At 43.9% G+C, this 15,657-nt stretch overlaps 2 protein-coding genes and 1 non-coding gene across 3 annotated transcripts in view; 1 reads left to right on the top strand and 2 right to left on the bottom strand.

Moving 5' to 3' along the window:
- PDZD2 (PDZ domain containing 2) overlaps window positions 1–15,657 on the bottom strand; it is a 411,484-nt gene that overhangs the window by 165,337 nt on the left and 230,490 nt on the right.
- Window positions 7,204–7,308, bottom strand: LOC114007811 (U6 spliceosomal RNA). Its single transcript, XR_003549398.1, has one exon. It is a non-coding gene; the product is annotated as a U6 spliceosomal RNA (small nuclear RNA).
- Window positions 14,428–15,086, top strand: LOC102468854 (cytochrome c, somatic). The gene has a single exon (XM_006148505.2). It carries the CDS (start codon window positions 14,508–14,510, stop codon window positions 14,937–14,939), a length of 432 nt encoding a protein of 143 aa, XP_006148567.1. The 5' UTR covers window positions 14,428–14,507; the 3' UTR covers window positions 14,940–15,086.

Here is a 15,657-nt window from a genome sequence, read left to right as displayed (position 1 = left end):
TCCTTCTCCATCTCTGTCTGTCTCTCTCTGGTCAAATTAAATAATAATAATAATAACTGAAGTGAAATAAAATAATTTTTTTTGAGAGGTTTTTGCTATAGGGTGTGTGTGCTTGCCAGAAAGACAGAGACAGAGAAACAGAAAGTGAGAATTCACCCCTTGGGGGAATGGCCACACCACAATCCCTTCTCTTCTATTCTTCTCTTGGATCTTGGGCACTCATGCACAAGCGCCCAGCATGAGTTTAAGCCACCAGGTCTGGGACTTGAACCATGGTCAATTACATGAAAGTTCAGGGACATAGTCACTATGCCAACTGCTGGTCCTAGAAATAAAAAAATTCTTAAAAAAAAAAAAAAAGAAAGAAAAGATAAAGGAAAGTTTGGCTCCATAACCCAGTGGTTGAAGAAGCCTAGATCCCATATGGAATACTGCAGTTCAAATCCTGGCCCTGGCAGCTTGTAAAACACACTGAAGGTGTGTGCATGTGTGTGGTTTTCATCTAGACAGGATGAAGAGATGGAAGAGAAGGGATTGCAGCATGACTATACCCTACTGGGGAGTTCTCTCTTTCTCTTCCTCTCTCTGTCTTTCTCTATGAGTTAAACAAACAGGTAAGAAGGCAAAAAGGACTGGTAGAAATAATATAGATCCGTACTACCACCCTGTGATGGCTGTGCACCCGGCCCCTCCTCTCATGTCACCTCAGAGACAGTGCACGAGTGGGTGGGTGGAAGAGGAGATCCAGGGAACACAGGGACCCAGTCCAGGGAGAAGGCGCATCGCAGGCAGGCTGGGCCTGCAAATACAGAACACCTGGAGGTTTCCCCAAGGAAGAGAGAACCAGAGAAAATAGCAGAGGTGAAAGTAGGGGGTTCTCCAGGGAATCTAGTAAAGGGGTGCCCAAAGATGGAAAGGGTGTTTTTTTTTTTGAGAGTTTTTTTGCTATAGGGTGCATACACTCGCCAGACAGAGAGAGACAGAGAGATAGAAAGCGAGAAATCACCCCCCGGGGGGATGGCCACACCGCAATCCCTTCTCCTCCATTCTCCCTTGGGATCTTGGGCATGCACGCACACACACGTGCCAGGCTTGAGTTTTAGACACCAGGTCCAGGACTCAAACTGCGGTCGACTAAATGGGAGTCCAGCAACATAGCCATTACACCAAGTGCTGGTCCTGAAAGGGTGTGATTCTTCAGTCGTGTACCAAGAGAGGACATGGAGTTTAGATGTCACTCAGATGAAATCTTCATCATTAGCTACTTTTCTTCTAAGAAGATAGAACTAAGATGGCCAAAACAAAGATGGTAGCAGCATAGCTGGTTGCTGGAAGCGCCTCTCCTTCACTGTGAATTAGAAACTGGGCTTGGACTAATTGATGCCAGTCTCCTGGGAGTTTGCTTAGCGCGTGTCAGTCTTCAGGCAGCTGCTAGCCCCTGCTATACAGACAAAATTGGGTTCCTGAACCTCTGTGGCCACCCAGTGAAGCCTCCGGCCGGCCTATCACTTAAGTGGTCTGACCAGGGCCAACAGCCCACCATTAGGAGATCGCTGGTAGGACTCAGGGCTCGGGGGTTATTAGAGATTGCTGCTCAGGCCATGGAGGTACAGCGACTTTTCCCCCTCATCCTCTGAGGACTCTGCTCTCATTTGCAAATGTCTATGAAGATCTCACGAAGATGTACAACTTGCATCATCTAATGACACACTTAATAAATCACCCTTCAGGACAGGAGAAAGTCATATACGATGCTTCTCAACGCAGAGCATCTGGACAGCGCGCCCATCCGAGGATCAGGTGGTGACCCTGGCCTCTTCCGCCCGAGCTGGGCTGAGGTAATTGGCTACAGACAGGCAGCTGCTGTGGGATGTCTCAGCTCGCCTGGTGCACGCTGGCCCGAGTGCACAGGAAACGGCCCCTCCAAAGTCTCAGCTGCAGCAGCTTCCAGGGAGCACGGACCCTAACAGAGTCACCTGGTGTGGTGACAGTCGAGTCTCTGCTACCCGGCCTGCACCTTGGCAGCCGCTCTCAGAGCCTGAGCTTCTACCTAGGTGATTTCCCGGCCTGGCTGTCACCCTGGCTTCCGAGTGAGAGGACGTGAACACTAGGAAACAAGTGAAGTGTCTCTTTGGGGATTTTACCATTTTTTTTCCCTTCTGAGACATTTTTGCTTATAACCCAAGTGCTACAATAGTTACGCTGTTGAAGAATACCTACCACTAAGACTTGCTAAAATTTTGAAAAGTGAATTTGGACCAAAAAAAAAAAAAAAAGCAAAACAAGTCTTTATTTGGATTGCTGTAGGCTGTGGCCTGACTACCCTGAATTTGTTACAAAAGCAGAAATCTCAGCCCTACCCCAGATCTACTGCATAAGAAATTGCATTTTATCAAGATCCCCAGGTGCTTTATAGACAAGAACACAGGATCCTGTCCTGGGTTAATATTTTTCTCCAGGTAATTGAAGATCTAGGGACGTGCCAAATGGTAGCTTTCAAGCAGAGTTTCTTTTTCTTTCTTTCACTCTTTTGTACAAAAGATTTCTCTGGCTGTTTGGGTAAGTCCTAAATTAATATTTTAAAATGTACAAAATGCATAGAATTGCAAAAAAAACCCATTCTGGGTAAGTCCTAAACTAATATTTTAAAATGTACAAAATGCATGGAATTGCAAAGAAAACCCATTATGCTGAGATATATAATAAATATTTAAAAATGTATTTCAGGACCTTGGTGTGCGTCTTTATTAACTCGTTCAATTTGAAGGTCTAGAAAGGAGTTTATCAGCTGACACAGTTTCACAGTAGTAGTGAGTGTAGACATGGGAAGACATCTGCTTCAAATAATATGTATCACTACTGTGGCTGACAACGACACGGGCACTGCTAGTACTCTACTGAATTTCCTGCCTACTTCCACTATTGAAGGAAATGCTGAATCTGAGCTATATATAATTTCATGACAATAAACATTTCGTTTTCTCCCCTTTCAGGTTCACAGTCGTCCTGAAGTCTATTAATAGAATCTAGGTTAAGAGGAAAAGATGTGTAAAAAATCATAAGCAGAAGGAATAAAGAGAATGCTGTGCCCCATATATGTCTCCATCTAATCTTAGCTTGAGCACAAGCCAGTCAAATCACTTCCTCCTCTGATAGCTATTGCATCTGCCTCGCTGGCTTCTGTCAGCTGGCTTCTGCACAGGGCTAGGCACTGTATTAAATACTTACTTTGCTCTTCCCCCCTCAAGCTTATTTACTTATTTCTTCCATGAAAGAGAGAAAGACAAAGAATGAGAGAAAGATGAGGGGGCACCCTCAACAGGGCCCTCATGCCACTATCCAGCCCATCTCAGCCAGCCCAGGCATGTGCACACACCCGGTATACACAGGAGCCCCCTAGATGTGAACCCAGGACTTTATGCTGTGGGTGCAGCAGCATTAGCACCGAGTCACTGCCTGGCCCCAGTAAGTACTTTAGGTCAGACTCTTTAGGTTGGATTCTAAATCCTTCCGAAATATACATGCCATATGGGGGAGAATACACACATACACACACACACACACACACACACACACACACTGAATACCATTACACAGGAAATCTAAGTCTCTTCATAGTAAGCTGCCTCCTATGACCACATAGGTCTTCCCCACAAAGGAGAACTGAATACTAATTACTAACACAGAGTTCTGAGCTGTTCTCTCTGCTCTGCCAGAGAGCCTGGGGCAGGGTTCCCTTTCTGCTGAATCATAAGCACCTTTTCAGGGTGGTTTTTTTGCCAAGAAGCAAAACTTCCCATAGCCATGTCAACTGTTGTTCTCCAAATAAGATACATTTCAGGAAAAGCCAAAGTTGATCTGTCTCTGGACTTCAAAATTGTGCATGCAAGGCATCCACACCGCTCTGCAGGCTACTTTCCCCTCCTGCTAACCAAGTGCCATGGAAGGGAGATGGAACTGGACACAGTCACCTTGGGGAGTTCATCTGACACTTGGTTTGAACTCGCAGAAAAGTCGTTACTACAGGGGGAGGCATTTCTCTCACAAAACCGAATCAGGTGAGGGTGTCTAGACCACGTGCTTACTGAAGAGAAATTGAGACACAATCTTACACAAAAAGTTTTGCTCAAAAATAGCCATGTCTCCAGGTCCATATAGGTGCCATGGAATAACTTCAGCTAGCAGCCCTCTCTCTCCTTTCTCTCTCCCTCTCATACACACACACACATATACATGCAAATCACACACACACACACACACACACACACACATATACATGCAAAAATACACATGGATAATAGTCACTTACACTAAGCTTTTCTTTATCTAGGTTTGTTCACCTGAAAATTAAATTTCTAAATCTTGCATGAAAACATCCGGTGATTAATTACTTGCATTATCTAGTTCACTACTTATCCTGGTTCAGGGGCTGATTAATCTACAAAATGGTCCTAGAAAGAAAGTAGGTAGAAACAGAGGAAATCTCTCAGACTTGAGAGTCAGCCGGTACATCAAAAGAACCAACTGTAGTAAATGATATCAGAGTAAACGCCAGTCAGTTCAGCGGCCTGTTCCTGTAGTACCATCTGCTCAGGAGGATTATGAGTTCGAGGTCAGCCTCAGCAATATAATGAGGCCCTGTTTTTTTAAATTATTTTTTTTAAAATCAGCACTGTCAGTTGGTCTAGAAAGGTAACTATTTGCAGATTTTGGAGTCACCTATAGTTTGCTGTTGGAAGTGATGAAGAACCTACAGAAACAGAACAAAACTGTTGGCAGAATCCCTCCCCATTCTAAAATCTTAATGGCAATGAATAGACTTAGTTAAGCCACTGGATGACTATAGAGATGAAGAAGGTATTTCCTATTAAAATAACTGCCTCCACTATTTTTTTTTTTAAGAGAGATTATTGCTATAGGGTGTTTACCATAGAAACAGAGAGACAGAAAGTGAGAAATCACTCCTTCCCCCAAAGGGGATGACCATGCCACAATCCCTTCTCCTCATTCTCCTCTCGGGATATTGGGCACTCATGCACACATACTTGGCATGAGTTTTTTAAACCACCAGGTCTAAGATTCAAACTGCAGTCGACTGCGTGGGAGTCCAGTGATGTAACCATTACGCCATCTGCTGGTCCCATCTCATCCATCAGATGAGATGTTAAACTTTGTTACTCTAACACACTCATTAGGAATGTCAGATTAGTCATAGGCCTAAGAGTGTCTAATACCTCAGCCTTATGAAAACAGCAGGACTTCCATCACTCTAAGTTTGGTTGGGCAACTGGGACCCTAATGAAATTCCCACGCACCAAGATGTCCCCGAGTACATTTCTCAGCTTTATTTTTTTAAAAACATTCTTTGAGTCACTTAAGGGATAAACTGAAGCCAAGCAAGTTCTAGCCTGTAAAATGGATTGTGCAAAGGATTTAGGTTTACAAACCCAAACTGCATCCTTTATTTCTGCCACTCTCTTTCCCGTAGTGCTCAGAGGGAGTTTTCTGTTTCCCCTCCAGGTCTTGACTGCTCTCCTGCCAAAACTGTCTTGCATCTGTTACAATAAAATACCTATGATGTTTTCCAAAGCCAGCCGTCTGCTGCCAGCAGTCAACTCTATCCCACAAGCTGCCGTCTGAGAACTTCAGGAGTGTCGCAAGCTGAAGGCAAAGGTGTAATCTGGCAAGTCAAAGGTGGGGTTCCTTGGAAGGCAGCCCCTTCCTTTGCTGATGGTGCCAGTCAGCAGGTTTTTTTTTCACTTTTGCCAAAGGGGCAGAAATGGGAGCAAAAGGCAAGAGGAAAGGGTGGCTTCTCATTAAGAGACTCATGATGAATTCTGGGTTTCGTGCCTTCCTAACGAAGGTCAAGCATGTTCCCTCTGAATTTCCCCTAACTCACCCGTGGCTTGGGAGGCTTCCGTTCGTTCAAGTCCTGTTTGCTTAAGCGTTCTAAATTCTTCACTGCAGGACTACTTTATTATAAGGATAGGGGCGGGAAGGCAAGTTTATAAGACTGTATACATATCTGTTAAAGTGATAAGCCTTGGGAAAATATAAACAGAAGATCATCTACCCTTTAAAGTGAGGAATCTGTGACAGTGTTCTATCCCATAATCAGATGAGGAACCTCACTTACATAGAGGCTTATATTTTTTGAAAGATTTTTACTATAGGGCCTGTGTGCTCACCAGAGAGAAACAGAGAGACAGAAAGTGAGAAATCACCCCTCAGGGGGATGGCCATGCCACAATCCCTTCTCCCCCATTCTCCTCTCCGGATTTTGGGCATGCATGCACACATGCCTGGTGTGTGTTTTAAGCCACCAGGTCTGGGACTGGAATCACAGTTGAATACATAGTCCAGCTACATAACCATTATGCCATCTGCTGGCCCCAAGACTTTTTTTTTTTTTAAATAAGAGGTTTTTGCCTCAGGGCATGTGTGCTCTACAGAAAGACAAAGATAGTGAGAGGGAAACTAAAAAGATCACCGCTCAGGGGGTGATGACCATGCCACAATCCCTTCTTCTCATGTCTCCTCCTGGGATCTTGGGCATGCATGCACACACGCTTGGAATAATTTTCAAGCCAGTGGGTCCAGGACTTGAACCATGTTGGCTGTGCGGGAGTCTTAACAACAAAACCGCTACACTATCTGGTGGCCCTAAAATAGAGGCAGGAGTCTAACAACATAACTGCTACACTATCTGGTGGCCCTAAAATAGAGGCTTTCTGCCAATTTAATTCTCAAGGGACATTCCATGACCTCCACAGATTTGCCTACTCTACCAGGGAATTCTCTTACTTTGTCAATTTATTTTCCTTTTTTAAATTAAAAAAAAAATTAAAGTTTGATTTCTGGTTTACATATATTTGGTAGGGTACAGCTTGGTTTTTTAAAAGCATGCATATAGTGTATAATCATTAAATCTGGGATCTACACATATTCATCTTCTTCAGCATTGAATACTCCATAACATAGTGCATAGTTTTTACTCTGCAGATACACCCATCTATACCCTCTTGCCTGTATTTACATGCATTCTTGTGTCTATTAAAATTTCTCTCACAACCCCCGATCTATTTCCCCCAAACAACTTCTGGTGTCCACTGTTCCTCTAATTCTATGCTGGTAAGTGCTTCAGTTCCGACACAGAGTGCAGACATGCAGTATATGTTAAGTGGGGACATACAGTATTTGTCTAAAAATATGGAATGTTCCACGAATTTGCATGTCATCCTGTGCAAGGGCCATGTTAATCTTCTCTGCATACTAAAAGTTCCAACTTTCAGTCTATGTGTTGCTGAAGCAAGCACAGCTCTGCCAACTTCTAACTTGATCTTCTAATTTGGGAAGAAAATCAGTGGTGAAATTAGAAAGGCAAAGAGATGGTCCAAGTGTATCTTGCTTTAAGCCCACCTGATAGCCTCCAAATTTTGAAATTACTAAAATGCACACTGTGGGATGAACTTTCTCTTCTACCAAGAGAGTCATTTTTGATCTTTACAAGTGCTGAGTTTTTCTCTTACATTTGAGATACTGTTGGATTGACTCTTGGGGAAGGGATCATGTAAAGGAAGGTAGATTTAGGGTCCTAGGTCAAGGGCTGGCATGGCCTGCTTCACCCTGCAGTAACCTTGCATCCAAGCGGAGATGGGGAGCTCACGCTTGGGCCATTTGTGGAGTCATGGTGTGGCTGTGTGCCTGCACACACCTGGGTTTAACAAACCAAGGCAACTGTGGCAGTTGTGCCAGCAGGGGACAGCAGAGCCAACAGATCTCACAGTGGAGCACACTCTGCCTCCTCCCTCTGTTCTCCGTGGAGTAGATATCATGTCAATGGAGGGAGAATTCTGCCATCGTGTACCCTGGCCACTGAGCAGAAGGCAGAGCTCCAGCTGGGATCACCGTGTGAGAGATGGGTGCTACACCTATGGCCTCCACTGCAGGAAATGTATAGAAGTTTGGAAGTGAGAGAGTGTATTGCCTATAAAAGTTAAGAGGGACACACCTTGTATGTAAACACAAAGCCACACAAAGGGATCCTCTGCCCACCATTAGGCCTTGAAATGACTGACTCCTTTTGGGGCCGAGAGGTGACATGGTGGTTAAAGGCATTGGATTCCCACATGGCCAACTATGGTTCAAGTCCTGGACCTGGCAGCTTGCTTTCTTGCTTTCTCTTTCTCTCTCTCTGAAGCTCTGTCTGGTCAAATTAAAAAATAATAACAAATGGAATTAAATAGAAATAAATAATTCTTTTTTAAAAAAAGACTGATTCTTTTTTTAGAGACATGGTGGTAAATCTTCTTTAACTCAGGCTCTTAACTCCAATTTTGCCTGCCTGTTTTTATCCTCTTGGTTTACACACTTTTGCACATATATGCATACACCTAGCTCAATCTTTTCCCCATTCATCTTTAAGAAAAAGTGGATTAATGGAAGTCAGATTCCAGTTTGTTCAGATAAGCAAAGGAAGGGAGAGTTGCTCCAGTTTTTTTCTTTTTTTGGAGAGGTTTTTCACTACAGGGTGCGTGCACTTGCCAGAGACAGAGAGAGAGATAGACAGAAAGTGAGAAATCACCCCCCAGGGGGGATGGCCATGCCACAATCCCTTCTCCTCCATTCTCGGGATCTCGGGCATGCATGCACATGCACCTGGAGTGAGTTTAAGCTACCGGGTCTGAGATGCGAGCCGCAGTCTACTACATGGGAGTTCAGTGACATAGCCATTACACTAACTGCTGGTCCCATCCAGTTTTTAATCTTTGGTCTTTAATCTATTTCTTTCATGAGACAGAGAGAGGCACTCATGCTGTGATCCCCTCCCCTGCAAGCCTTCCTAGCCAGTAGAGATCAAGGTTGTGTGTACCTGGCATGTGCACGTTGACCAGGCGACTGAACCCGTGATACTCCATGGATCCAGCATCACTTGAGCAGCTCACTACTATTGTGCCAGCAAGCTGGAAGTTCTAGCTTTGAGCAGAACACGTAGCTCAACCAACACTGCATGAATGAACTAGTTCATTCAAGGATGCTCATGGCATGTCATCCACTTCAGTGAGTAGATTTTGCCTGGCCTTTCTTATCCTTTTATGAGCTAGTGTGGTTCAGGCTGAAAAATGAAAAGGTCCCTGATGCTACTTTGAGATACCAGGTAGTCCCAGAGCTCTGCAAACACACTGCCAACTCATGCAGAGGTTACTCACCCTTCAACTATAGCCTTCTGGGAACCCAAAGTTGACCCTTCACCCCAGATCCCACCCCATTGAGTCAGGCCACATAGTGCCACTCCCTCTTGGGCAAGTTTGATGGATTCTCTCACGTGCCTTGATTTCTAACTGCCTCTTGCCTGGGGAGTCCAGGCCTCAGTCTGATTGGTTTCCAGTTGAGTTTCAGCAGTTACGCAAATCAGGTTTCTGACTGTGTCTGAAATTCCAGTGCATACAGGAATGGCAGGTTGCTTAATCTCTAAATTCAGAGCCAACCCCTTTTCTAAATACGGACCAAGGTGCTGCTTGGCTCCCATGGTAGATTAAAAGCCCCACCCCTCTGAGCTCTGATGACCTGCCTCATGGAGTGTATAGACGCCATCTTGTTTTGCAGACTCTCCCTCCCATAGGGTGCCATGCTATTCATACTTCCATCCTTCCTCACTTGCTTTCATCTGTCAAATTAGACTCCATCCCATTTTTCTCCAGATAGCATCCACTTTCCAAACACAGGAGGACAGATGATTAGAATGTCTTGGAGAAAAATAAATGAATACCAGTCATTTTATTTTCCTTTTCAAACTACTGTGTTCTGTATTTCTGCTCTGAAGAGTAAGTTACTTATAAAAGTCAGCTCAATGTCTAGCCTACAGTGTGGACATAAGTTAAACATGAACAAGGTCACCAGATTTTCCTCTTCACTTATTAGAAATGGCATTAACAATGAAATATTGTGCTGGGTAGAGGCGAACTGCATGTTCAGAGGTAAGGGTGTAGGACCTATGGTAAATTTTTTTAGTATTAAAGAAACATTGTTCTAAATGTGAGAAAAGATGATACCCAGTTAACTTTCTGTCTTACTTTTTAAACTACACAAATCTTTTTTTTTTTTTTCCCCCGAAGTGGTGACACTAAACAATCCCAGATTGTGGATATCCGGCTAGCATTCAGTTTGCAAAAGAAGAAAAAGAAGGAACTGGATGATTTTGTGTAAGATTCAGTCCTCATTGGGTTCTTTCAGTGGGGCACATCATCAATGTAAGGCTACTGTCATAGGCATCTTCACCAATAGGTTCACACACCAGAGGAGACAGTGAAAATCCAAACACAAGCACACAGTTCATTGCATATTTCTTTACCACTACTGGGACCCTACAGAAAATCTTCAACTTCCTGATTCCTGAATCTACCCTTTTAGAAGCAATAGTGCAATTTAATAAGGACCGAGAAACTAAAATCAGTTTCCCAAACGACAGTCCATTGAAATTTAATGAGCTGTACTACCCATTGATCTGCGTGTTCTAAATTATATTAATAATCAAGGAGTTGACCAGTAAAAGTTTTTTCTAAAAGGTCAGATAAGAAATATTTGAGGCTTTGCAGGCCATGTATGACTCGGCCCTATATTCGTCATTTCTTCAACCCTTTAGAACATTAAACACATTGTCAGAACCCAAACCATACAGAAATCCTGCCAGGGCAAGCTGGATTTAGCCGATGGGTCATATTTTACTAACCCTGACTAGTTTCTTTTCCTTTTTTTATTTAATTTTTTTTTTTTTTTTAGAGTTTTTGCTATAGGGCATGTGTGTTCATCAGAAAGACAGAGAGAGACAGATAGAAAGCAAGAAATCATCCCCCAGGGGATGGCCATGCCACAATCCCTTCTCCTGCATTATCCTCTTGGGATCTTGGCTATGTACGCAAATGCGCCCGGCGTGAGTTTAAGCCACCGGGTCCGGGACTCGAACCACGGTTGACTACGTGAGAGTTCAGAGACATAGCCATTATGCTAACTGCTGGTCCCAACCTGACTAGTTTCTGAACAGACATTGAAAAGGATCCTATCCCCCAACCCAGCTAATTCACCGAAGACAACACCTGGGACAGATCAGTCTGAAAAATGCGAGACAAAGGGAGACCTACCTAACAGGTACGATAGGTGAGAAAAAGCAAGAGTCATGGCTAGGGAACCTAGACAGTACAGTGATAAAATGTGATGCTTTGTGAGGCTGATCTACATGGAAGGTTCCAGGTTCACATCTGGAGACCTCCCTAAGCATATCAGATATGCACATGGCCCATGATCCAGGGCTGGTGAAGGCTGGGATGCGATCGTGGCATCAAGACTTGGTTGGGGGTACTGTCTGTCTCTGTTCCTCTCCGTCCCTCTTGCTCAGGAAGGAAATAAACCAACATGAAAGTCTTGGTGGCTATGAGAGGGAGTTGGGGGTGAAAAAGTATCCTAAAAGGGTCAAGGTGATACTGTTTCTCTTCTCCATGTTAGTCTAGCTGTGGAGGGCTGGGAACTCATAAGAGAAAGACTAGCAAGAAGAGATGGGCTTGCCCTGATAAACAAAGCCATCCTTCAGCCCTCTAGGCCATAAATGCAAAGCCACAGAACTTGGCCACCACAGCATGAGGACAGCTGCCAGCCAGCACGCAGTAACCAAAGCAGCTCCCAATCTGCCTTCTCAGACAACCCCTGTGGCTAACAGAGCACTCTCCAAAGCACACATCAAAGCGCTCCAGTATTCAGGCTGGCAAGTCCTACTGAAGCAAAGTTCCCTCCCGACCTCTGACGTTCCTCTCCTGCAGCCCACATGCACCCGCTCAATGTCAGTTCAATTCCACCATACTCCGACCACTTCACTGGGGGGAAACCATGTCAGATGATCCCTGAGCCTATGAGAAGCAAGGCCTGGAAATGATTCAGAACCCCAGGCTCGATCGAGATGGTCTTTATTCTCTTACGTTTCTCTTAGCATAAACCCCAAGCCTTGAGAGCAGAAGGAATGCTCTGGAACTCAGCTACAATCACAGGAACCACGAATCAGCCTTCAACCAACCTTGCGTGTCTGCAAGGCACGTTATTCTCTATTTTTGAGTGCAAAGACATCACTGTGACAATTTCCACCCCCTGCACCTCTTCCCCTCAGGACAGATAGAATTCACACTTTAGTTTCACACTACTTTCCAATTCTCTGACTTAGAAGCTGAGCAGAGGTAGTCTGCCTTAATGGAGAAAACATTAGTGTGTTTGGGCTTCACCTTGGAGCCCAGGCAATTTCTGGATATTTCACAGCTGTTAGACATCCACTGCCTCTCTTACAAAAGCCAGGAGAAATTAGCAAGCACCTCATTGGCTCTGAACTATGAAAATATAGCAACGGTCAAGCCTAGAAATTGGAATCTGGTTGATGATCTCTGAAGTATCATCTGCCAATTTTAAAATTGGTTTTAACTTAAATGCTGCATGATTTTGTGTGATTGTTTTTTTAAAGCAACCCTCAGAATAAAACTGTCATTTGGTCAAAATAGTAATGAGAAACACTTTTGCTTGCAAAAATATCAGCACTATTCAGGCTAAGGCTGTCTCCCATGTCAATGTTATCTGTTCATTTCTTGTATATTTTTTCTTTAAAAAAAAAAAAAAAACCCTTGGAAGACAAATAAGTTGTGTTCAAAGGAAACATGATTCTCTTCACCCTTCAGTCTCTCCTACCTGCTCCGTGAGCTGATCAGGTGAGTGTTCTTTGCTATGCTCCAACCGCCGCTTGAATAGGACGGACTCCAGTCTGTTTCCCTTCTCCATTCAGTTCTTTCAAGTCCTGTGTTATTAACTATCAACAATGGGAGCCATGCCAGTGCGCGCTCCAACTTCCTGCCAGCTCCCCACGCTCCACGGAGCTTCGGAGCAGATTTTCTCTCTCTGACTCTCCTCCCAGCCTCACCTCCTGAGCTCAGGTCCCCACCCACCCATGGCACTCAGATCATTTTTCATTTATGAGTGCATCCAGCTAAACTGTATTTGTAAGAGAATGAGCCAATCCTCGCTCTGCCAGCATATCAGAACCGTGCTGCTAAAAGCGTCTTTAATTTTCCAGGAGTATGGGGGACGTTCCGATGCTGGCAGAAGTCACCCGTGGCTTTCTCCTGAGTGTGTTTATCTGCAGATCAGCTCCTCCATCAGCGGAGGACACACACTGTGGCAATAGAGCCAAAGCACTACCATTTCAAGGGCTTCAGGCCACTGGGGTGGACTGAAGATTTCAGGCATGAGTCAATCGAAATGTGTATTTCATGTACACTGAAACTGTGAAGCCAGGGTCTGTCAGGAAACTTTCCATCCAGTGACTGCACCATAAATGAAGTATATTTTGTACTTAACTAAAGGGGCCCTTTTTTATTGCATCAAATGGATATAAAAGTGGAAAGTTTAAATTATTTTGTATAGAAATGTCATTAGATAAATGTGACTTCTCAGTTTGATACCAAATCCACAACTTTTCAAATCCAACTAAAATCTCATCCCCCATCGTAGACCTGTACTAGCTAATCAGGTATTATCAGTTAGCCCTCAGGAATTGCTTACGCCAGGGAACCAGCAGTTAGCGTAATGGCTATGTTGCTGGACTCCCACGTAGTGGACCACGGTTTGCGTCCCGGACCCGGTGGCTTAAAACTCACACCAGGCGCGTGTGCGTGCGTGCCCAAGATCCCGAGAGGAGAATGGAGGAGAGGGGATTGTGGCGTGACCATCCCCCCTGGGGGGTGATTTCTTGCTTTCTGTCTCTCTGTCTCTCTCTGTCTGTCTGGCGAGTGCACGCGCCCTATAGCAAAAACCTCTTCAAAAAAAAAAAAAAAAAAAGAGGAATTGCTTAAGCCAATAAAATGTCAGCAACTACAAAAGTGGTTGACTTTGCTCTTTAAGATCTTATCAGGAAACAATTTTAAGGAGTAGGCTCCCCAAACCATCACATACGTCTACTGCTAGGTATAAAATTTGCCTTGGTATGGAGTGAAAGCCAAAAGGGGTCATTTAGGATCCACCAACCAGGGACAAAAGTTCTGAAAACCCCACGGCCTTTGCAGTAGGTAGGACAATTTACAGGAACAATTTGAATGGGAATGACATATTATTATCACAATACTAAGCATATTTTATTAGCTACACTGTGACAGCAAAAAAGGAGCAAGCCTCTTCTGCTTATTTACAGTTATCCTCAGGGCATGCTTCCAGAAAATCCAGAAGGGCTATTAGGCTATTAGGATTTTAGATTCTTGTAGCTTCATTTATTTTAGAATTTTATGATTTAAGACTTTTCCCTCTATGTACCTCATGGTGTCATAAGGGAGTTCGAATCACCATGGGAACTTTTTATTTTCAAAATAGTTTTAAAATTTTCCATAAATTAAAAATCTGATGGCCGAGTATCTGTACTTAGGGAAAATCTTTTGTGTTGTGTTGTTATTAGATGGCTAACGTGTTATATATTTTCAGTATTGCTCCAAATGGGTTCAATTAGGTCATCGATAGAAAAACATTCAAATATACGAGAGAGAGCGGGTCATCTGGCTTTGGAGCGGCTACTCTGTATTCCCAAGCGACAAAAGAGAGAATTAAAAATGGGTGATGTTGAGAAAGGCAAGAAGATTTTTGTTCAGAAGTGTGCCCAGTGCCACACCGTGGAAAAGGGAGGCAAGCACAAGACTGGCCCAAATCTCCATGGTCTATCTGGGCGGAAGATAGGCCAGGCCACTGGATTCTCTTACACAGATGCCAACAAGAGCAAAGGCATCCCCTGGGGAGAGAATACACTGGTGGAGGATTTGGAGAATCCCAAGAAGTACATCCCTGGGACAAAGATGATCTTCACTGGCATTAAAAAGTCCGAAAATGCAGAGCGAATATCTTATCTTTTAAAAGCTACTAATGAGGAATAGGTGGCCACTGCCTTATTTATGACAAAATAGAAATGTCTCACCTTTTTTATGTGTACCGTATTTTAATTGATCTCCTACACCAGAACTCAGATCATGAATGGCTGACAGGATATTTTTGTTAGACAATCCTGATTTAAGTAAGACTGGCATGTGGTTAAATTAGTATTTTTTTTATTAAATTTTTTTTTTTTTTTTTGGAGAGGTTTTCGCTATAGGGCGCGTGCACTCGCCAGACAGACAGAGAGAGACATAGAGACAGAAAGCGAGAAATCACCCCCCAGGGGGGATGGTCACGCCGCAATCCCTTCTCCTCCATTCTCCTCTCGGGATCTTGGGCACGCACGCACACGCGCCCGGCGTGAGATTTAAGCCACCGGGTCCGAGACGCGAACCGCGGTCGACTACGTGGGAGTCCAGCGACATAGCCATTACGCTAACTGCTGGTTCCCTTTTTTATTAAATTTTGATAGGAATTTCAGTTCAGTAAGTGCTATCACTATTTGTAATTGGTAATTCATTAGTATAATTGGTAATTCATTAGTGATGCTCATATTTCTACAAAGATGGTGAATGCCATCTCAAAGCTTACTGGAGATGGTTTTATTTAGGCTTATATGTAACTAGTTATATGAATATATAAATGCTGGCGAAATCCCTTCACTTCTCGAAACTAAGCAGACCCACCTGTGTTTTAATTTGTGTTTATTAACCTGTTAAG

This window comes from Tupaia chinensis, unplaced genomic scaffold (assembly GCF_000334495.1).
Source record: "Tupaia chinensis unplaced genomic scaffold, TupChi_1.0 Scaffold000237_1, whole genome shotgun sequence".
Lineage (NCBI taxonomy): Eukaryota > Metazoa > Chordata > Mammalia > Scandentia > Tupaiidae > Tupaia > Tupaia belangeri.
Note: the sequence above shows the minus strand (reverse complement) of the source record. Positions and strands in the feature narration are given on the sequence as shown.